This window comes from Rhinoraja longicauda, chromosome 29 (assembly GCF_053455715.1).
Source record: "Rhinoraja longicauda isolate Sanriku21f chromosome 29, sRhiLon1.1, whole genome shotgun sequence".
In the NCBI taxonomy this organism is placed as follows: domain Eukaryota; kingdom Metazoa; phylum Chordata; class Chondrichthyes; order Rajiformes; family Arhynchobatidae; genus Rhinoraja; species Rhinoraja longicauda.
In genome coordinates, this window is record NC_135981.1 from 21,908,446 (window position 1) to 21,931,743 (window position 23,298).

Genomic DNA, 23,298 nt, shown 5'->3' on the forward strand with positions numbered 1-23,298 from the left:
TCCAGTGCTCCGTTTAACCTGCCAGGGTCCTATTGCCAGCGCTTCATTTAAAATGACCAGGATCATTGGAAAGTTTCCTGCATTCATTTTTTCTCTTGGAAAAATATAATTTAAAAACATGATGTATTTATTGGAAAGAAAACCAAATAAATTGGAAAATTTGCCAGTTCAACACCACTGGCCTAGATGAAGAGCCTCGCTCGACCTGCAATGTCGACTGTCTTATTTACCTCCACAGATGTTGCCTGACCCATTCAGTTCCTCCAGCAGTTTATTTTTGTTCCAACTGCCGGTACAGTATTTGCAGTCTCTTGCGTGCTGAAGATGATTGGTGTTTTACAACATTACGTCAATTTCATTTCTCAAAGCACTTTGTAGATGCAAAATGTAGTTAAATTGGCTCTGCCAGTTTGAGAGAGTGCCAATAATGTATTTTCTGTAATCTTTGGGTCCTTTTTCTTACTAACAAATTCTAACATTTCAATGCATGCACATTTTCATTGGCCTTTTGCATTGAGGGGTTTTTATGCTGCCAAAATTACAAAGATGTAATGGTATGACATTTGACCACTGCTTGTTATTCAAGTTAGACAATGGCCTAGAGTCTTGCAAAATGTCTGCATTTTGGTTCTTAAGTTGGCAAAAAAGATAACAATTCTGCAGTGGAGGTGATAGTGATTTAAAGTTTTTCTGCTAATTTTAGTCACGTTTTCTCAAGTGAAAACTTAAATAACAGGCCCTCGGGTTGAGGTGTTGCTGCCTAAATCAGTTGGAGCAGGAAGAGATGGTTTGAATGACTGGTTCTTTTGACTAATATCAGTCAGCTACTTAATATTTCAAGGAAATAGCTTTCAAATTTAATTTCCATTGTCTGAGGAAATATTGCTGCAGAAGTTGAATTCTCATGATCCTAACCATGGACTGAATGGCCATCTCCTCTGCCATAAATTTGCAATAGAATGGAATATTTCATCTGGATTAAAATCCACCCCTGTTGGATGTTATCTTTTTCCCCGCTTAACCATTTCCAGCTCTCAGTTGACCACCTCCCTTCAATTACTGAGTGAGAGGCTGCAGTGTGAAACAAAATCACATGGAAACTATTGGTGGCCATACTAACTGAGTTGTGCTGATGGTTGGACTGGAGGAATAAATGGTTTAATTTAACAACCCAACATGGTTGTCAGTTACTTTGAGTACATAAATATTGTAAGTGAAATAAACGCTATTTCTAAATTTTCTCATCATGATTTTGTTCAAAGATCTCCAGTATTTTTTCCAAAAAGCACGGATAAATGTTCAAAAAAGCTTTGCTTTCAAAAAAATGTTTGGTTTCTCTTGGGCTAGTTGTATGTTTCTGGAAGCAATTTTATTTTCCAGTAGTATGTAAAACGATCTCGCTTGCCAAAAGTCTAACTTGTGACATTTGCATTTTGAAATCGAGTTACTCAGGCATTTCTATTTCTTCAATGTGGCTGCACACTTTTTGACCTCTTCTTTTGTTTTCCACCCACTCGAGCTAAACACATCTCACTGTTGAAATGAAGGCTTGCATAACTAGCCAAAGCTGAACTTCACCAGCAGCTCATAATTTCATTCCAGTTAGGGCTTTTTGGAGCAAAGGAGAAAGGTTCTTGGATCCAAGTAACTAAACTCAGAACTGCAGCTGCTCGAAATGTCAACATGGAAAATACTGCCGAAATTTGTGGATGGTAGGAAAGAGATGGAGAGATATTTGCACATGGTGAAACTACGTCAATCTGTAGGGACAGAATTGCCATTTCTGAAGGTTTTTGACCTGAATTAACAACTGGTTTCCAAGTCTCCCGATTCACTCCGCTTGCCCCTCCTGGAATCTCTTGTCGTGTATCTGCACAAGAGGTTGTTTACACTAGCCAAATAACCTTCCGGAATTTGGTTGGAAAGTTGGACACTGGATCACAGCAGAACATGCAAATCCCACACACAGTACCAGCCAGGATCAAACTTTGGTCTCTGAAGCTGTAAAGCAGCATTGCTAACTGCTGCTCTATTGCCCTAGAGATGTCTAAACATGGGTTCCAGTCCAATGGCCTTGTCCTGAAAGCTCATCAGAGGACATGGGTGTGATCAGAGCTGCATTCATTTAACATTCTATCACAGGCTTGGCCATCATGGTGAAAGTGCAAAAGCTTTGGGCAATCAATCATGCTACAGAATTAGCAAATGGTAAGATGTTTTTGGAGCCACAGTTGAAAAACAATTTGAGGATATTACTGTCATAACATCTGTCCTTATGGATGTGGCATCTATGAGCTTTTTGGTAAGATGCCCTATAAACAAGCATACGAGTAAAGTTTAATACAAGGGATATTGATAACAGGGGCTTTGGCTAAGCAAAAGACAACCGAGGATTGTTGTGCAAGATTGTTTTTAGGTCTGGAGCAAGTTAGCAGTTGTGTTCCCCAGGGATTGCTGTTCAGGCCATTATTTTTTAATCTGGCCTTGACCTGATTGCAAATCGCAATTTCTAAATCTCTAGATACAAAACTTGGCAATGTTATGAACTAGGAAGTGGACAGTGATGGACGTGCATGATAAACAGACGTGGGGTGGGTACATTTCTGAGAAATCTAATTTAATGCAAAAGGTGTGAAGTGATGCATTTGTTAAGGAGAAGGAAAAGCAGTGGCATAGAGTATATTTTTCATATTTCAGATACAGCGCGGAAACAGGCCTTTTCGGCCCACCAAGTCCGCACCGCCCAGTGATCCCCGCACACCAACACTATCCTAAACACACTAGGGACAATTTTTACATTTACCCAGTCAATTAACCTACATACCTGTACGTCTTTGGAAGTATGCAGAAGCCGAGGGAGATGTGTGTTATCTACACAAATCACTGAAAGCGACTGGGCAGGTTGAGAAAGCTATAAGAAAAATATTCTATTTTTTTATGAACTGAAGCATAGAGTATAAAAACAGGATATTTTGCTGGGCCTTTTATAAAACACTGGAGTGTTGCCCTCTTAACTGGAGTCTTCAGTTCAGGCATGATCTTGTTTTTGAGGGTCCAGAAAAGATTTGTGCGACCATTTCCTGGGAATGGAAGTACAGTTACACGAGTGGATCAGAGAGACTGGGTCGTGGAAAAGAGAAGACTTGGGTGGGTGACAAAGATATGATAGGAATAAATATAAAATAATTAACAGTGTGAATAATGGGAGACCATTCCCTTTGCTGCAGAGATTGAGGATCAGAGATGACAAGTATAAACCAAAGGGGGATAGAATTTTGAGTGGCATGTTAAAAAAATCTCCAATAATGTTTACCACGGTTACAACCCACATTAGATGGACAGGAAATGCTAGAGAGCCTCAGCAGGTCCAGCAACATCTGCAGGAATACACAATTTGTTTGTTTCCAGTAAAAATCTTCTGCTCCTATAAAAAGGCTTACACCTTGAACACTAATACTTGTGTTTTCTGGATGAATGCTATCCACCTGACTAACTGTGTCAATGATTTTCTGAATCTTTATCAGATTTCCAGCACCTTATAGTATCACAGACAGTGACCACTGTTACAACATCTCAGTGTTAAACAAGTGAAATCCAAAAATGATGTTTGCACTGATCTTCCACTGTCCTGCCCCAGGTCTATGATACCCTCTCCTAGCTGTTCGCCTTTTACTGCTGGCATTTCATGATCACCTCTCCCACCAGTCCAAAAAAAAAACAGGCTTAATTTTTGAATGGGTGATCAATGGTTGGCGTGAACTTGGTGGGCCGAATGGCCTATTTCCATGCTGTATCTCTAAACTAAAGATAATCACACCAAAGATAGACACAAAATGCTGAAGATAGCTTCATTCAACTAGAGAGCTGTGGATTCTGAGGTGACTGTTCTATTTGAGATCTGCAGCATCTACCACGGAGAGGGCAGGTGGTGTTTTTTTTTTACCAGATGGGTGATTGGGTTGTTAGGCACAGACTGCTGCTTCTGCACTTTGCACCTGACCTCCATGTTATGTTGATGCGTGTGTCCTGCCAATGATCTGGAGATAAGTCATAAACATTATCTTTCTGCACAAATGGTGCCTGAGCTGCTGAGCATTGACAATATTTCCTGTTATTTCAGATTCCCAGCATCTGTTTTACTTTTTGATTACATTAAGCACTGAGGTTACAGTCAGATCATTTGTGGTCAATATCATGTTGGGGGGGGAGCAGATTTGAGGGGCTCCTGCTCTGAATTCACAAGTGCTTAATTTTTTAATTTGTGCTTAATTTTAACGTTTTACCCCCCCCCCCCCCCCCCCCACAAAAAAAAACCCGTCTTTGTGTTCAAATGTTACATGTTAGCAACAGCAGCATACAAATTATAAATAAATGATTATGACTGTGTAGACAATATTTTCAGTTAAAGGAAAAATCTTTAATAAAATCTATAAAAGGGTTCCAGGTCAGAACAAAGTTTCCGCGGGGCTTGCACCGTTTATACCTGATCTTTTCCAGGGGTAAAAAGAAGAGCACCTCCTTTAACCACTGCAAAAAGGATGGAGCTTTTTTAGACTTCCAGTTAAAAAGATTAAGCCTGCGAGCATGCGATGATGCAAATGCTAAAACATTTGCTTGGAAATTTGTAAGCTTACAGTTTGGGGGTGGTATTCCAAAGATAGCTGTGTACAAATCAGGATTTATAGTCTGCAGATATGGGAGAATACCTCAAATATATTTCCCCAGTAGCTGTTGAGGGAGGGACATGTCCAGAACTTGTGTCCTGCAGAGGCTGGGCTATGGCCACATCTAGGGCAGCCAGGATCTGTGATAGAAAAGATTCTGGCAAGTTTGTCTCTTGAATAATGAAGACGGTGAAGCACTTTAAATTGGATCAACCCATGGCGTATACACAGCGACGAGGTATGTATACGAATTAAGCTCTCTCGCCACGCCTCATCAGAAAGCTCCACACCCAGGTCCCTCTCCCATGCCCTTTTTGTTTTGTCCCAGGTTATCTGTTTTAATTCCTGTATTAATGTGTAAATTGTTGAAACACGTTTCCTGTCAAAGGGGTCCAGCTCCAGAATAGTGTTTAATTGGCTCTTAGTGGACAGATGAGGAAATGAGAGAAACACTGTTTTAGCAAAGCTACGTATTTGAAGATACCTAAAGAAATGAGATCTGGGTATATTATGGTTTTCAGCAAGCGTTTCAAAGGAAGTGAATGCTCCGTCAGTAAACAAGTCAAAAAATATACCAGTCCATTCCTCTGCCAATATGAAAATGCAGTGTCCAGCATGGAGGGTGTAAAACATTGATTATTTGCCACCGGAAAAAGCCTGCTGATACCTTTTAATCCAAAATATTTCCTGAACTGTAGCCATATTTTAAGCAATGTTTTAACCACCGGGTTTGTCATTTGTATTTTACGATTATAAGGTAGCGAGCAGGTAATTATAGGTAGATCAGATAAGAGTTCCGTCTGTGCCCTGTTTACTCTTATATGCATATGTCCAATGTAAAAGTTTTACAATATTTGCAGCCCAGTAGTAATAAATAAAGTTAGGCAAGCCTAGACCACCCGCCTTCTTAGGAACTTCCATGTATATTTTCTTCATCCTGGGATTTGAATTGTTCCAAATAAATGATGAGATTAGTCTATCTAATTGCTGAAAAGTTGTCCTGGGTATAAATATGGGGATCATTTGAAAAAGATAAAGAAATCTAGGTAAAACCATAATTTTAACGATATTGATGCAGCCTACTAATGAGTGGTAGTGTTGACCACTTTTTGAAGTCCTGTATTGTTCGTTCTAATAATGATTTAAAGTTATGGCTGTATAAACCTCCCATAGTATGGGTAACTTTAATTCCCAGATAAGTTAATACATTTTTCTCAAGTTTAAATGGGAAGCTGGAGTAGTCACCGTCAGTGTGATTGATTGGGAACAGCAAGCTCTTTGAGTAATTTATCTTATAACCTGACAGGCGGCCAAAAATCTCTAATATATGCAATAGCTTTGGTATGGAATGCAGATCGTCCGCATACAGCGATACTTTATGAGATTTACCACCTCGAAAGATACCTCTGATACCATCTTCTGTCCTAAAAGCTATAGCAAGTGGTTCTATTGCCAAATCAAATAAGTAGGGAGAGAGGCTGCAGCCTTGTCTGCAGCCCCTGTGGAGCTGGGAGTAATCAGAGATTATATTGTTGGTCCGCATAGCTGCCATTGGCGCATAATATAATATTTTAATCCATAACAAGAATGATGGGCCGAAGCCAAATCATTTGAGAACAACAAACAAATATTGCCATTCGACACAGTCGAATGCCTTCTCGGCGTCTAAAGAAATAATTACTTCTGATTGTTCTATGGTGTGAGGTGTATACAATACATTAAGTAGGCGCCGCATGTTATAGAACGACTGCCTGCCCGGTATAAATCCAGTTTGGTCAGGGTTAATAACTTTGAAAACTACTGTTTCAAGACGGGTGGCTAAAATTTTTGAGAGGATTTTATAATCACAATTCAACAAGCTTGTAGGGCGGTATGAACCACTCAATAGTATCATATCATATCATATATATACAGCCGGAAACAGGCCTTTTCGGCCCTCCAAGTCCGTGCCGCCCAGCGATCCCCGCACGGACTGCGACATTGTTTGAGGTAGTTTCTGTTGGCTAAAAATTTCCTGATACAACAATTTAAGTGTTGGAGCCAGTTTGATTGCAAATTCTTTGTATATTTCAATTGGGAAACCGTCTGGTCACGTGTGCTTAATTTAAAACATTTTCATAAAAAGTGAATATTATCAATTGGTGCTGATTTACCTTTGTAAAAATTATGCAATATTTATGACCTCCGTCTATGCTTTTCTAATGATAAGAATATATAAAAGGAACATTAGCAAGTGTGAGCGATTCCGTTTCTCAAGCTTGGCCAGTTATTCACATAGATTTTGGTTTATCAGATCTTCAATTCCCTTTGCTCATTTTGGTTCTCCAGTTATTTTCTTGCCTAAAAAAAAAACTTATTTCTATTTGAATTTTGTTTTGTAGATCTAACTTCAGCATTTGTTTCGTTAGAGTTCTAGATCCTTTTTTAAATTGATTTTTTAAGAGTTTTAAACTGATTGTCACCAAAGCTTGGTCTTAGTTTAAGTTGTTTCCTTTGGAGTTTTGCATTTAAAAGGCAATTGTGTAGGAAGGAACTGCAGAGGCTAGTTTACACTGACGATAGACACAAAAGCTGGAGTAACTCAGTGGGACAGGCAGCATCTCTGTCCAAGAGATGTCCAAGCGGTTCAATTGTAATCATTCTGCTGCCTGGATAGCATGCAACAAAAGCTTTTCACTGTACCTCAGTACACGTGATGATAAACTAAACTAAACTGAAGAAGACCCTTGGACAGTTACATGGATGAGAAAGGTGTAGAGGGATAATGGACAAAATGTGACCAGATTAGATAGGGCATCTTGGTCAGCATGGACAAGTTGGGCCGGAGGGCCTGTTTCTGTACTGTAGGACTCTATGACCACATTTGTCATTCTTTGCTGCCCACATTGCTGGTCCTGCTTTAAAATACGTGAACCCTGGAGCCTGTCCCCTTTTAAGACGCGCGTTCCCTGGGCCGGTCCCGCTTTAAGACGCGCGTTCCCGCTTTAAGACGCGCGTTCCCGCGGGCCGGTCCCGCTTTAAGACGCGCGTTCCCGCTTTAAGACGCGCGTTCCCTGGGCCGGTCCCGCTTTAAGACGCGCGTTCCCGCGGTGTCGGTCCCGCTTTAAGACGCGCGTTCCCGCGGGCCGGTCTAGCTTTAAGACGCGCGTTCCCGCGTGCCGGTCCCGCTTTAAGACGCGCGCGGCCGGGTGGCGGAGCCCGAGTTCGGGGTGAGTGGAGGGTCCGGGGTCTGCGGGGCCCGGGGATGATGTCGGGGTTGGCGGGGTGCGTTGGAGGGAGAGAGTGAGGGAGAGGACGGGAGCGGCCGGGCCTGGCGCGGCGCCGCCAGCTGTACCGGGGCGGCCATGACTTGCACCTGGAGCCCGGGCCTACCTCAGGCTCAGGCCCAGCCTGGGCCCAGGCACCGGTCTCTGCCCATCGGTTTAGTTTATTGTCGTGTGTACCGAGGTACAGTTTAAAGCTTAGCTGCTCATCCCCAGCGCCCTGGCTGGGCATCTGTCTCCGTCTTGTATCCACCCTTTGCTGCTGGCACATCCCCTGCCCTGTGTCTGTCTGTGTGTGATATGACCAAAACACTCCCCAGTGTGGCCTCAGGCTCAGACTAGTACCGTCAGAGTACTCAGTACCAAGAGAGAGTTAGATTTAGCTCTGACTGTGAGGGCTAAAGGAATCAAGGGATATGGGGAAAGGCAGGAACAGGGTTCTGAGTTTACATGATCAGCCATGTCCATGATCATATTGAATGGCGGTGCTGGCTCGAAGGGCCGAAAGGGCCACTCCTGCACCTATTTTATGTTATATGTCTCTTTGTTATAAAAATGTAAGAAGGAACTGCAGATGATGGTTTACATCGAAGATAGACACACATAGGTTTAAGGTGAAGGGGACAAGATTTAACAGGAATCTGAGGGGTCACTTTTTCACACGAAGGGTGATGGGTGTATGGAACAAGCTGCCAGAGGAGGTAGTTGAGTCTGGGACTGTCCCAACATTTAAGAAATAGTTAGACAGGTACATGGATAGGACAGGTTTATAGACAATAGACAATAGGTGCAGGAGTAGGCCATTCAGCCCTTCGAGCCAGCACCGCCATTCAATGCGATCATGGCTGATCACTCTCAACCAGTACCCCGTTCCTGCCTTCTCCCCATACCCCCTCACTCCGCTATCCTTAAGAGCTCTATCCAGCTCTCTCTTGAAAGCATCCAACGAACTGGCCTCCACTGCCTTCTGAGGCAGAGAATTCCACACCTTCACCACTCTCTGACTGAAAAAGTTCTTCCTCATCTCCGTTCTAAATGGCCTACCCCTTATTCTTAAACTGTGGCCCCTTGTTCTGGTTTGGAGGGATATGGACCAAACGCAAGTAGGTGGGACAAGTGGAGCTAGGACATGCAGGCCGGTGTGGGCATGTTGGGCCGAAGGGCCTGTTTCCACACTGTATCACTCTGACTCTAAAATGCTGGAGTAACTCAGAGAAACAGGCAGCATCTCTGGAGATAAAGAATGGGTGACGTTTTGGGTCGAGAAACTTCCACAGATGGGTCTCGACCCAAAATGTCACCCATTCTTCTCTAGAGATGCTGCCTGACCCGCTGAGTTACTCCAACATTTTGTGTCTATCTTTATAAATATTTTCTGTTTCCAAGATGGGAAGAGTGCATAACGTTGTGTCTGTCAATGGCCACAAGTGTGCCAAGGGATTTGGAATTAGAGGACAACTGGGTTGGACCCTCGACACACATTGCCATCAATTGACTTTCATTGCGAGAGGATTTGAGTTTAGGAGCATTAATTGCGGGAGGATTTGAGTTTAGGAGCAAGGAGGTCCTAATGCAGTTGTACAGGGCCCTGGTGAGACTGCAACTTGAGTATTATGTGCAATTTTAGTCTCCTAATTTGAGGAAGGACATTATTGCATTAGTGCAGCTTAGGTTCACCAGGTTAATTCCCGGGATGGCGGGACTGACATATGAAAGAATGGGCCGACCGGGCTTGTATTCACTGGAATTTAGAAAGATGAGAGGGGATCTTATAGAAACATATAAAATTCTTAATGGATTGGACAGGCTAGATGCAGGAAAAATGCTCCTGATCATCATCATCATCATCATCATCATCATCATCATATATATACAACGCGGAAACAGGCCTTTTCGGCCCACCAAGTCCGTGCCGCCCAGCGATCCCCGTACATTAACACTATCCCACACACACTAGGAACAATTTTTACATTTACCCAGCCAATTAACCTACATACCTGTACGTCTTTGGAGTGTGGGAGGAAACCGAAGATCTCGGAGAAAACCCACGCAGGTCACGGGGAGAACGTACAAACTCCTTACAGTACAGCACTCGTAGTCAGGATCGAACCTGAGTCTCCGGCGCTGCATTCGCTGTAAAGCAGCAACTCTACCGCTGTGCTACCGTGCCGTGGAGTTGGGGACTCCAGAACCAGGGGTCACAGTTTAAGAATAAGGGGTAGGCCATTTAGGACTGAGATGAGGAAAAACTTCTTCACCCAGAGAGTTGTGAATCTGTGGAATTCTCTGCCACAGAAGGCAGTGGAGGCCAATTCACTGGATGTTTCCAAGAGAGAGTTAGATTTAGCTCTTGGGGCTAACGGAATCAAGGGATGTGGGGAAAAAGCAGGAGATGGGTACTGATTTTAGATGATCAGCCATGATCATATTGAATGGCGGTGCTGGCTTAATGGGCCGAATGGCCTACTCCTGCACCTATTTTTCTATGTTTCTAAAGTTAGAGGACAGGGAACCTTTGCAACCTGATGTGCAATGTTATGATTTTGGGTTGCTAAAATCTCCCAGTGAAATTCACACAGGATCTTCCTCCAGTGTCCCCATGGTAGTGTAAGTATCCTATTCATTAGAACGTTGAACAGTACAGCACAGGAAGAAGCCCTGTGGCCCACAATATCTGTGCTGCACATGATACCAAGTTAAACTCATCTCTGCCAGTGTATGATCCATATCCGTCCATTCTCTGCATATCCACGTGCCTATTTAAAAATATCTAAAATGCTGCTATCTGATTTTCTTCCACCATCAACCACCTCTGACAGCAGGTTTGCCATCGCACCTTAAAGCTATTCCCTATAGTCTTTGATATTTCCACACTTGGAGAAAAAAGTTCTGACTGTCTATTCTATCTATGCCTCCCATCATTTTACAAACTTCTATCGGGTATCTTCTCAGCCTCCGATGTCCAGAGAAAACAAATCTATCCATTGGTAAAAATTGGGTCCATTAGCTTCAATCATAAAACCACAAACTTATTGACACAAATTCAACTTGCATGATAATACACTCTTACTTTGCTGTAGAAATAAAGAACCGCAGATGCTGGTTAATACACAAAAGGACACAAAGCGCTGGAGTAACTCAGCAGGTCAGGCTGCATTCCTGGGGAACATAGATAGGTGATGTTTCAGGTCGAAACCCTTCTTCAGACTGGGGGTGCAGTCTGAACACTCGCATATATGTATCCTATCCTGTACTTTAAACAAGACATCTGGTCAGGTTCTGTGCTGGCAACCTGACATAAACACTTTTTTTCTCGGCTGCTATGTGTACATTGATGTACTGAGTCAGAATGGAGAGAGGGTCACAGCCGTGTGTACTGGAGGTTGAAGGGAGACCTGATACAAGTATATAAAATTAGGCTTACATAAGATAGACAGTCAGAACCTTTTTTCCCAGGATGGGAAAAAAAGGCTAGAGCACATAGCTTTAAGGTGAAGGTCAAATTTTCAAAAAGATGTATGGGCAAGCTTTTGTAAAACAGAATACTGGGTGCCTGGTATGTGCTTGCAGGAATGGTGGTGGAGGCAGAAATGACAGATATGATAGTGAAATTTTATATGGCTTTTAGATAGGCACATGGATATTCAGAGAATGGAGGGATATGGATCATGTGCAGGCAGAGGAGATTAGTTTAACTTGGTATCTTGTTTGAGATTGATATTAGAGGCTGAAGTGCCTGTTCTTGTGCTGTACTGTTATGTAGGAGGAAACTGCAGATGCTGGTTTACACCGAAGGTAGACACAAAATGTTGGAGTAACTCAGTGGGACAGACAGCATCTCTGGATAGAAGGAGAGGGTGATGTTTTGGGTCGAGACCATTCTCCAGACTTTAAAGAAGGGTCTCGACCCGAAACGTCTCCCATTCCTTCTCTCCAGAAATGCTGCCTATCCCGCTGAGTTACGCCAGCATTTTATGTCTGTAATGTTCAATGGTTTGTGTGTTTGGAGGCTACTCAGCATTGAGCTCGGAACCATATTCCAACCAACCTAGAGAGTGCAGTTGTGTTGCCAGTGCCTGGTTCCTATGGTCTTTCTCATCCCCCACTGATGGATGTGATAGAAGCTCCTGTCCCCTCCCCTTTGGCTGCACAGTTCACTCTCATCCACAAGTTTCTCAATGGTACCAGGCTCATAGGGCATTGGGCTCGAAGGCTACCTCTCCACACTGAGGCATTGGGCACGTTCTGGTTGGCAATGCTAGATTTATGCCAGGTCCTTGCCACAACACCTCTGTCCATAATGTTCATAAATGACTACTTTTACAGAGCTGGTTCTGTTAGCATTCTTCTTCCCCTTTGTGCTCTCTGCCTTCCTGCTTGAAGGTTGTCTCTGTTGCATCACTTTTGGTGCAAGGGTGTGGATGCTGTACTCCCCAATGCATTGGAAGTTGCACTCCACCATTGTTTTGAGCAGAGCTATAACATCGCACACTGCTTGGACCACAGCCGCAGTGAATAAAGCTCAGCTGCATTACAGATTGTACCAAAATAACACCAGAACATAATATGTAGTGCAAAGCCAAACAAATAACAAATAACAAAGCAAACGCTCGAGAAAATAGATGCAAATAGATGATTTTAACAAAAGCAAGAAGATAGAAAGTAATAAAAGCTGAAAATATTGGAAATACTCCACAAGTCAGGCAATGTGGAGAGGGAAACTGGATTAATTTGTCAGGTCAGTAACCAGTTATCATCAAGAGTCAAGAGTGTTTGATTGTCATCTGTCCCAGTCAGAACAATGAAATTCTTACTTGCTGCAGCACAACAGAATATGTAAACCTAGTACTCTGTAAATAATAATAATAGTCAATTGTAGTTCAGAGCTTATTTGTGGTTGTAGTGTTTAATAGCCTGATGGCTGTTGGGAATAAGCTGTTCCTGAACCTGGATATTACAGTTTTCAGGCTCGTGTACCTTCTTCCCGATGGCAGTGGTGAAATGAGTGTGTGGCCAGGATGGTGTGGGTCTCTGATGATGCTGGCTGCCTTTTTTTGAGGCAGCGACTCCGATAAATCCCTTTGATGGTGGGGAAGTCAGAGCCGTGATGGACTGGGCAGTGTTCACAACTTTTTGCAGTCTTTTCCGCTCCTGGACGTCAAGTTGCTGAACCAGGTGTGATGCAACCAGTCAATATGCTCTTTACTGTACACCTGTAGAAGTTCAAGAGAATCCTCTCTGACATACCGAATCTCCTTAATCTCAGGAAGTAGAGGCGTTGATGTGCTTTGTTTATAATTGCATCAGTGTGCTGGGTCCAGGAAAGATCTTTGGAAATATGCACGCTCAGGAATTTGAAGATTTTGACTCTCTCCACCTGTATAAACAGGATTGTGGGTCTTCATCCTTCCTCTTCCAGTCCACAATATTGGTTTTACTGATATTGACAGCCAGGTTGTTGTGCTGGCACCATTTAGTCAATCGGTCGATCTCACTTCTATTCTCTGACTCATCACCATCTGTAATTCGTCCAACAACGATGGCGTTCTGTTGTCATCCGATGCATTATCCTCATTTCTTTTTTTCACAAACAGCTTAATCACCATGCTACCATCCATTATAAAATAGTCCTGCTACATCTGGTTGTGAATGATGATGAACAGAGGATGCTTTGCCAAGAATATCTCCCTCCATGATAACAGGACCCAGAATAGGAGTGCTGAATATAAGACATTTGTAACTAAGTTGTGCCAGAGGTTCTGTAAAGGAAAAGACTTCAGGATATCAGAAAGCACGATATTTGATACAGGTTAAACTGCTCTCGTAGCCATCGTATTTATTGCCTGGTCTAGGTGTGATTGTGGTCATTGATTACCCCAGGATATTGGCGATGGGGAGAAGAAATGAGAGTTTAAAAGAAACCAAGCTGATTTTCACATATAGATTACATAAATAATATATGGTGGCGCAGAGGTAGAGTTGCTGCCTTACCCAGGTTCGATCCTGACTACGGGTGGTGTCTGTATGGAGTTTGTACATTCTCCCCATGACCTGCATGCATTTTCTCCGAGTGCTCTGGTTTATTCCAACATTCCAAGGACATATAGTTTTGTTGGTTAATTGGCTTCGGTAAAATTGTAAATTGTCCCTAGTGTGTTTAGGATAGTGTCAGTATGTGGAGACCGCTGGTTGGCACGGACTCGGTTGGCTGAAGGGCCTATTTCCAAGCAACGTAATTGTGGAAATGGTTGAAATAACACCCATTTCATGACTACATATTTTGCCGTGTTTCTTTGAGTTATATTTCCTTGTTATACAGTCTAGGCATTTGCAGTTTGCTAATGTAATTAGACAAAGGTTTGCCCCTTGTTTACTTTGCAATAGTTGTTTCTGGAACTAGAACACAGTCCTGTTCTTTATGTGTATCCTCAATATTGCAAATGTTGAAGCAAGAATTTCTGAAGCAAGTTACTTTCTGGGAACCGATGACCCTGGCAGTGACTGATTCATCTGGAAATTTATCTGGCCTTTAGTCGCCTGATATACAATGTTTTGTTTTGGAACAATGCACTCATACACAGTTGATAAATATTCATAAACAGCTTGTATGTGTATAATGTCACATGTTTTTATCCAATATTCTTTCCTGAAATTACTTTTGGTAGTTTGCCTGTCTCCATTTTTTAAAAAGAGCTGGGTCATTTAATGTTTTCTTGTTTAACTACGAACCAAGCCTAATTTGCGTGAAAACCGCTTGATAATCTACTGGAACAGCCTGGCCTCACCTCATTTGCTCCTTCAAAACTGATGTTGAGGCTGATTTTGCAGTAACGTAGGGCGGCACGGTTGCGCAGCGGTAGAGTTGCTGCCTTACAGCGCCAGAGACTCGGGTTCGATCCTGACTACTGGTGTTGTCTGTATGGAATTTCTCTGGGTGCTCCGGTTTCCTCGCACACTCCAAAGGAGTACAGGTTTCTCACATTAATTGGTTTCGGTAAAAGTTGTAAATTGTCCCTAGTGTGTAGGATAGTGCTAGTTTACGAGGATCGCTGGTTGACATGGACTCAGTGGGCCGAAGGACCTGTTTCCGTCCGCACTGTATCTAAACAAAACTAAACTAATTGCCTATCTCTGCGTCGCACTAATTAAATCTGCAGCCTCTTGGTCTGTGGAGTTTAGTTCAATTGAGAGTTACCCCAAGTGATTGGGAGGGCTGTTTTTTTAATTATTTTACTCGGAGATATAATTAAGCTTTGGCTAGAATAGTACCAAACTACTTAAATCAATAAGATAGATACAAAAAGCTGGAGTATCTCAGTGGGACAGGTAGCATCTCTGGGGAGAAGGAATGGGTGACGGTTCAGGTCGAGACCCTTCTTCAGACTATTCTGAATAGCCTCTGGCTTTCCTCTTAATTGTGCAGTTATTGACTGAGATAAATGTGTTGCACCAGATCTAATATAAAGTAATATATATTTATAAGTGGTTTAAGGAGTTGTGTGAATTGATAATTCTGCCATTGCATTGTGGTTATTGTTAGAGCTACTGGGCTGTAGTCGTAGAAACAGGTCACTAAACCTTTTTTTGTTTAGTTTTGAGATAGAGTGCGGAAATGAGCCCTTCGGCCCATCGAGTCCACGCCGACCAGCAATCCCTGTGCACGAACACTTTCCTACACACACTAGGGACAATTTACAATTTTATCAAGCTAATCAGCCTACAAAGCTGTATAAGAAAATAACTGCAGATGCTGGTGCAAATCGAAGGTATTTATTCACAAAATGCTGGAGTAACTCAGTGGGACAGGTAGCATCTCTGGGGAGAAGGAATGGGTGACGTTTCGGGTTGAGACACTTCTTCAGACTGAAGCCTACAAAGCTATATGTCTTTGGAGTGGAGGAAACCAGAGAACCCGGGGAAAACCCACACAATCACTGGGAGAACGTACAAACAAACATACAGACAGCACTCGTAGATGGTATCAAACCTGGATCTCTGGTGCTGTAAGGCAGCAGCTTTACTGCCGTGCCATCATGCCACCCAAGTTTCTAGAATGATGAAGGGTTCCTTGAAGCAGATGCGGACAGTAGGCTGTTGAAATGAGATGTTGAAGACAGCTGTGAAGACTGCACCCCTGTGACCGGCACGCGATTTCAGAACTCTTCAGTTGAATGTTGCCTAAATTCTTTGAATTCTTTGTTCGTCTCCCACTTCCCAGTATACTTCTAGCTAATGTTCAGTTACTCGAAGAAACGTGAAGAGCTCAGGACAAAGCTGCTGTTTGAAAAAGATATTGGGGATTGCTGTGCTCATTGTTTCACTGAAACATGGCTCATCCCTGACTCGCATGACTCTGCTACACAAGCCAGGGAGTTCTCCATTTATCGTATGGGCTGTATCTAATCTTCAGGTGAGGGGAAAGGCCTGGTGTGTTCTTTATGGTCAATGCTACGTGGTGCACTGATGTGACGGTCTTTGCTCAATTCTGCTCCAATGGCCAGGAATAGCTGATCATAAAAAACATATAAGATAATTAGGGGATTGGACACATTAGAGGCAGGAAACATGTTCCTAATGTTGGGGGAGTCCAGAACAAGGGGCCACAGTTTAAGAATAAGGGGTAGGCCATTTAGAACGGAGATGAGGAAGAACTTTTTCAGTCAGAGAGTGGTGAAGGTGTGGAATTCTCTGCCTCAGAAGGCAGTGGAGGCCAGTTCGTTGGATGCTTTCAAGAGAGAGCTGGATAGAGCTCTTAAGGATAGCGGAGTGAGGGGTATGGGGAGAAGGCAGGAACGGGGTACTGATTGAGAGTGATCAGCCATGATCGCATTGAATGGCGGTGCTGGCTCAAAGGGCTGAATGGCCTACTCCTGCACCTATTGTCTATTGCCATCCCCCTTTACCCACAGAGGCAATTTACCTTGTCTATCTTGTTGGCAGTCTACATAGCCCCCCTAAGTCAACATCATGATGGACACAAAATTCTGGAGTAACTCAGCGGGTCAGGCAGCATCTCTGGAGAAGAGGAATGAATTGGTGACATTTCGGATCAAGTCCCTTCTGACTGAGAGTCAAGGGAGAGAGAAACTAGAGGTATGAAAAGGTACAGAAGCTTCAAGCTAGCACTGAATGAATTATATTTGGTTGTCAACTCTCTTGAGACAGTAAACCGTAATGGCGTATTCATCACTGGCAAATTCAATCAAGCAAATTTCAGGAATGTACTCCCAAAATATCATCTGCACGTCTTCTGGCCCTTGCCGACACTCTAGATCAGGGGCCTCCAAACCTTTCAGCATGAGGGCCACATTACATATTTGGCACATTTTTGCGGGACGTAGGAAAAAATAAAGTGTGAGTTTTATAAATTTAATAAACTCAAAAAAGTTTAGACTAAGTTACATTAGATTAGATTACGAAAGGTTAAACTAGATTAGGTTAGTTTACATTAGGTTTATATGGCAACAAATAAATAATATTCAATTTTTAAAGAGCTTGAAATATTGGCATATATACCGTAGATATACAATTATTTATAAAACAGAAAAAATACAGTGACCACCACTAGGGGAGAGAGAGGGGTGGGGGGGGGGGGAAAGAAAGAGAGTCGGGGAGCTCCCCGCAAGTGGTGGCGCTCCTTCACCGGACTCTCTGACACCCTCCCCCTCCCAGTGCTCCCGCTCTCACCCGCTGCTCCCTCTACCCCGACTCTCTCCCCCCCTCTCCCCAGGGTGAGGGGCGGCGGCGAGGAGGGAAGTTTCCTTGGGTTTGTTGTTTGAGAGAGGGCGCTGCAATCTCTCGCCTTGTCCCGGCTCCGGCAAATCTTCACCGGCAGCTTTGGCCTCCAGTCCCCGCCGCCTAAGAGCTTGCTGCGGGCCGGATAAAATCTCGTGGCGAGCGGGCCATAGTTTGGAGATTCCTGCTCTAGATCACTGCCACACAACGTCAACAATGCCTGTCGCTCCATCCCTCGCTCTCATTTCGGCCAGTCTGATCATCGGATAGTGTTCCTCCTGTTGGCTCACCCACAGACTGAAGCGCGAGGCACGAAAGGAAGTGTAATAATGCAGTGATCTGTGGAGACTGAGGGCTTACTTCAGGAATGCCTATAGTCAGCAGACTAGAACATGTTCAAGCCCACGTTATCCAGCGTGAATGAGTATACCACTGTCATCACCTGTTCCATCAGGAAATACATTAACAACTGCACTCCGACAAGGACGATTTGGGTTTATCCTCACCAGAAACCTTGGATGAATTGGGAAATTCGGTCTCTGTTAAAGTCCAGATTTGACGATCCCAAGAAAGATGACTACTGTGCAGGAAGGCCAAGTATGATCTACGTTAGACTATCAGAGATGCTGAGAGAATGAAGGCTCAATTCAAGCAAGTGGAAGCCATGTGACCATGGAAGGGCCTGACTATCATCACGGCTACAAACCAAAACCTGGGGAGATCTCTGGCAATGACCATAATGAAGTGCTTTGAAAGACTGGTAATGGTCAACATTTGCACCAGTCTCTGGCAATGACCATAATGAAGTGCTTTGCTAGACTGGTAATGGTCAACATTTGCACCAGCCTTCTGGACAATCGAGACTTCTTGCACTGCATACAGGAAAAATAGATCTACAGAGGACATCATCTCCTTTGCACTACATTTACCAATGGATCACCTTGACGATAAGAACATTGACGAAGGATGCTATTCACTGACTACAGTTTGGCATTCAACACCATAATACTGAATAAGCTCATCTCCAAACTCCTGGACCTTGGCCTTTGGGCCTCCATCTGCAACTGGCTTCTGATCCTCCTCACCAGCAGATCTCAGATGGCTAGAATTGGCCATGACATTTCCTCCACTGTGACTGTCAACACTATAGCCAAGGATAGTGCTAACTCGATCTTTGAATCTGTCAAGATACATACCGCTATCATTGGCTGGATCAACAACCGTGATGAGACTGAGTACAGGAAAGAGATTGGGATCCTTGTATCATGGGGTCAGAACAGCAACCTGGTCATTAACGTCATCAAGACAAAATAGTTTATTTAGTTTTAGTTTTGGAGATCTAGCTCGGATACAGGCCCTTCGACCCACCGAGTCTGCACCGACCAGCGATCCCCGCGCATTAACACCATTCTACAAACACACTAGGGACAATGTGCAATTTCCACTTTTACCAGCCAATTAACCGACAAACTTGTGTAGGAAAAATTTGCAGATGTTGGTTTAAATCGAAGATAGATACAGATTGCTGGAGTAACTCAGTGGGACAGGAGGCAGCATCTCTGGAGAGAAGGAAATGGTGACGTTTCGGTTTGAGACCCTTCGGAGAAAACCCACGCGGTCACGGGGAGAACGTACAAACTTCATCCAGACAGCACCTGTAGTCGGGATTGAACCTGGGTCTCGAGCGTTGCAAGTGCTATAAGGCAGCAACTCTACCGCTGCGCCACCGTGCCGCCCGTGATTGTTGACTCAAGGAAGTTTGGAGGGTGGGGGAACACAATCTAATTCTCCTCAACAAAGTTGCTGTAGAGGTACTTGACTGCTTCAAGTTTCCAGGTACCCATACAACAGGTAACCTAACCTGGTGCTAGGCACAAAATGCTGGAGTAACTCAGCGGGTAAGGCACTATCTCTGGAGAGAAGGAATGGGTGATGTTTCGGGTCGAAACCCTTCTTCAGACCTAACCTGGTCCCGTGGTGATCAAGAAAGTTCTGAGATGATTTGGCATGTCCCTGAGGTGTGTCGCAAACTTCTACCAATGTGCCAGAGAAAGTATTCTGATGGGATGTATGGCAACTGCTCTTAACCTGCAGTGTGGTGAATATAGGCTTGGCCATCAAGGCTTGTCACTTCCTTCCACACATGCCATCTTCATAATGCGTTGCATCTGGAAGGCTGTAGGCATCATCAAAGATGCCTGCCACTCTGACCTTTCCCTTTCTTCTACCTCCTGTATCTTGATACAGGAGCTTGAAAGTTCCAACATTCAGAATTAAGAGCAACATCCTTTCCCATTGTAAACAGACTCCTGAATCAACCACCCCTTCACCCCCACTTCCCAGAAGTGCTGACATGTACTTTTGTTCATAATTCACTTACTTCTACCTAATTCACCTACTTCGTTATTGCACTTCAGTTTTTTTTATAATGCACTATTCCAGATTGTTCCACAATCTCTGCACTGTTTGCTGTTTTACATTTGTAATTATACTTCTTGTGATGTCTATCATTACCGTGTATGCTGTTACTGTACAAGCTCCCTGCAAACAAGGAATTTCATTGTACCGTAATGTGTATGACAATAAACTCATCTGATCTGATGTGATCTGAAGTCTGTGTACTTTATTTAGTTGGATGGCGTGGAGGAGGAAAAATCCCTGTTCTCTCATGACTTACAAAAACATTTTATAACGTATTCCTCCTGAGTTCTGCAGTTTGCGGATAAACAACATTGTAGGAAGCCATGTCTAGGAATAAAACTGCAGATGCTGCCTGACCCGTTGAATTGCTCCAGCATTTTGTGTCTACATTGTAGGAAACTAAATGGACACAAAGTGCTGGAGTAACTCAGCATGTCAGGCAGCATCACTGGGGAACATGGATAGATGGCGTTTCGGGTTAGACTGAAGAAGGGTCCAATCAATGTTCTCCAGAGATGCTGACTGACCTGCTGACTTGGTGTCCTTTTGAGTATTAACCAGAATCTGCAGTTCTTCGTTTCCACATTGTGGGAACCTATTCTGTAATTTGAAACTGATAACCATTTTGGATCATGCGTAATTAATCTTGAAGGTTGGGATGACTGTTTTATGTATATAGTTGTAGCCACAGCGATTTGGATTAGTACTGCTCCCTTTAAACACTAAAAATGTTTTGATAGCCCGACAGAGGTATTCAGTATAGTCTGAACTGGATCCGTCATTTCACACTATTATGTCCTGTGCATTCAATTTTAAAACTGTCGTATTGGCGTTCTGGTTCTCTTTCTTGAAAAATGTGAATGTAATTGTAATGCTAGTAATATTTTATTTCTTTTGAAATTTCCAGATATTATTTTGCTGGCTTGACAACTCTGTAATTGTACAGCAAATTATTTCCTGTGGATATTAGCCATCAACCTCCTGCACCATGAGGGTACGTTTTAGTCCAATACATTTGTTTTCATTTAATTAACATTTGTAAATATGAGCTTTTACTGCAATTGAACCTTGTGGTTTCCTCCTTTTTAAATTGAATTATCTCTCGAGTACAGCATTTCAAGAATATTGCTTTTAACTGCTAGATTGGAGTTAGTAGCTCCACCCATATTATTAAGCTGATTATCTAGCTTGAATTCCCTGCACATGTGTTGTTTTGAAATTAGTTTAGAAAAACCTAGGATGGTAGAAATTTGATGACAGTTGCAATTTGTGGTCCTTTTAATTCAATCTTGTACAGGCAACTAAACCATCCCATCACCAACTAGAGAGTGGCCCTGATCAACCTCATTGGAGACCCTCGGTCTATCTTTTATACTGCACTGGACTTTATTTTGCATTAAATGTAATTCCCTTTAACTTGTTAATTGTACACCTTGGACGGCTTGATTGTAATCATGTTTATTCTTTTTGATAGCATGCAACAAAAAAAGTTTTTCACGGTACCTCGATACTATGACAATAAACGAAACCATCAACTATTGTGTTGCAATTCTAAGTCAGAAAGCTGCTCTAAGTGATCTAAATATTAGATTTTTGGGGATAACAATATTTATGTTGCAATTAATAGTACTTTTAGAATATATTTTTAGTTGGAGGCAGTGTTCATTCTTGTCTTTGTACAGATTTTTTAAAAATGTAGATAATCAGTTTTGAATCCTGCACTTTTTAATCCAACTCAGAGAATGTTTAAACCCAGACTTAAAATTTGAAAGAAGATTTTAATGATTGGGGAGAAAAATGGGAATAGGTACAAGGAATTGTTACTATTCTCCTTTTGTTTGCCTCAAGTTTGGATGCGGAACTTTTATTTTTCTGAATGTTAGCTCTTTTTAAATATCTGATAAACGTTACAAAATGGCCAAGAACAAATGTGCACATTTATAGCTTTCCTCATTTTTTCTTGCTTGACACTAAAAGTTCTATTCCCTTTTGGTGGTATGGGCAACTTGGCCTAGAAATCAAAGTGCTGGAGTAACTCAGTGGGTCAGGCAGCATCTCTGGAGAACATACATGGGCACTGTTTCATGTCGTGACCCTTCTTCAGACTCTAGATTGGAATCTCACCCCCTCTGAATGCACAGCCCTCCGGTCACTTAGCAACACTCCCAACATTGTTATTCTTCCAGCCCTATGGTCTTGTTTACCCAAGTTCTGCTCTTCAAGGCTAATTTGCGCAAAACCTTTTGAATTATTTCTTTAGCCATGTTTGCAAACTCAAGAATAGTTAATCTATACTTTAATGTACAGAACTCTGAAATCCTTTTAAGATCATCTGCAACTTGTGGAATCGTTCTTGCTCTTGCATCTTTGTATTCTCTAGGCTTTTGGTAATTTTGTCTGTACTTTGGTTTTAGATGGACGTGGAAGAGGGAAAGGGAGGGACAGGCCTCCGCCAATATTATCTATCAAAGATAGAAGATCTTCAGGTGATTTGTAATGATATAACCAGACGTATGTCGTTTGAAGAGAGAAGTGACTTAATATAATTGTTATTTGCAGAATCGAGGAATAATAAAGTAACTTGTGTAAATTGTTGTAGACTACATTTTACTTGATATAATTAAGGCACAAAATGTCTAGTTTTAGACAGTGGAATAGCTCATTATGACTTTTTTTTCATTTTGGTAATGGCCTTTGTAAGTTTAATGTCCATATTCCCAGTGCAACAGTTTTTCAAACTATGTAGAAATTTATTTATGCAAAAGTCAGTAAAATGAGTATATCGATGCTCATCAGAAATACTCTTTCTATCATGTGTTCCAGTAATTAGTTGCTGCAAAAACTATAAAATCACTTTTTGAATATTTACTAATAATTCATTCATTGTTGATGCTGTCATGTCTAGTTTGTTTACACATTGGATTCTTGATTATAACTGGAGGATTTCTTGGAAATCATTTCCCTATTGATGAAGACTATGCAATGATTTTCACAATACTCTAGACACTGTTAGTGGCTGAGTAAGTTCATAAGTTAAAGGAGCAGAATTAGGCCATTCGGCTTGTCATGCCTTCTCCCCATTACCCCTGACACCCATACCAATCAAGAATCTATCAATCTCCTCCTTAAAAATACCCATTGACTTGGCCTTCCATGGCAATGAATTCCACAGATTCACCACCCTCTGACTACAGAAATTCCTCCATCTCCTCTCT

At 42.5% G+C, this 23,298-nt stretch overlaps 1 protein-coding gene across 3 annotated transcripts in view; it reads left to right on the forward strand.

The window, feature by feature from the left end:
* Positions 1 to 7,746: 7,746 nt before the first annotated feature.
* psmc5 (proteasome 26S subunit, ATPase 5) overlaps positions 7,747 to 23,298 on the forward strand; it is a 43,445-nt gene continuing 27,893 nt past the window's right edge. The window contains exons 1-3 of one of the 3 annotated variants that reach the window (XM_078424945.1): positions 7,747 to 7,873; positions 20,991 to 21,077; positions 22,498 to 22,569. In XM_078424945.1, the coding sequence (XP_078281071.1) occupies positions 21,072 to 21,077; positions 22,498 to 22,569 (78 nt within the window). In that variant the 5' untranslated portion in view covers positions 7,747 to 7,873; positions 20,991 to 21,071. Of the gene's footprint in view, positions 7,874 to 7,941; positions 8,112 to 16,314; positions 16,338 to 20,990; positions 21,078 to 22,497; positions 22,570 to 23,298 lie in introns of those variants that run through there. The other 2 variants (XM_078424946.1, XM_078424947.1) reach the window with 2 other exon arrangements.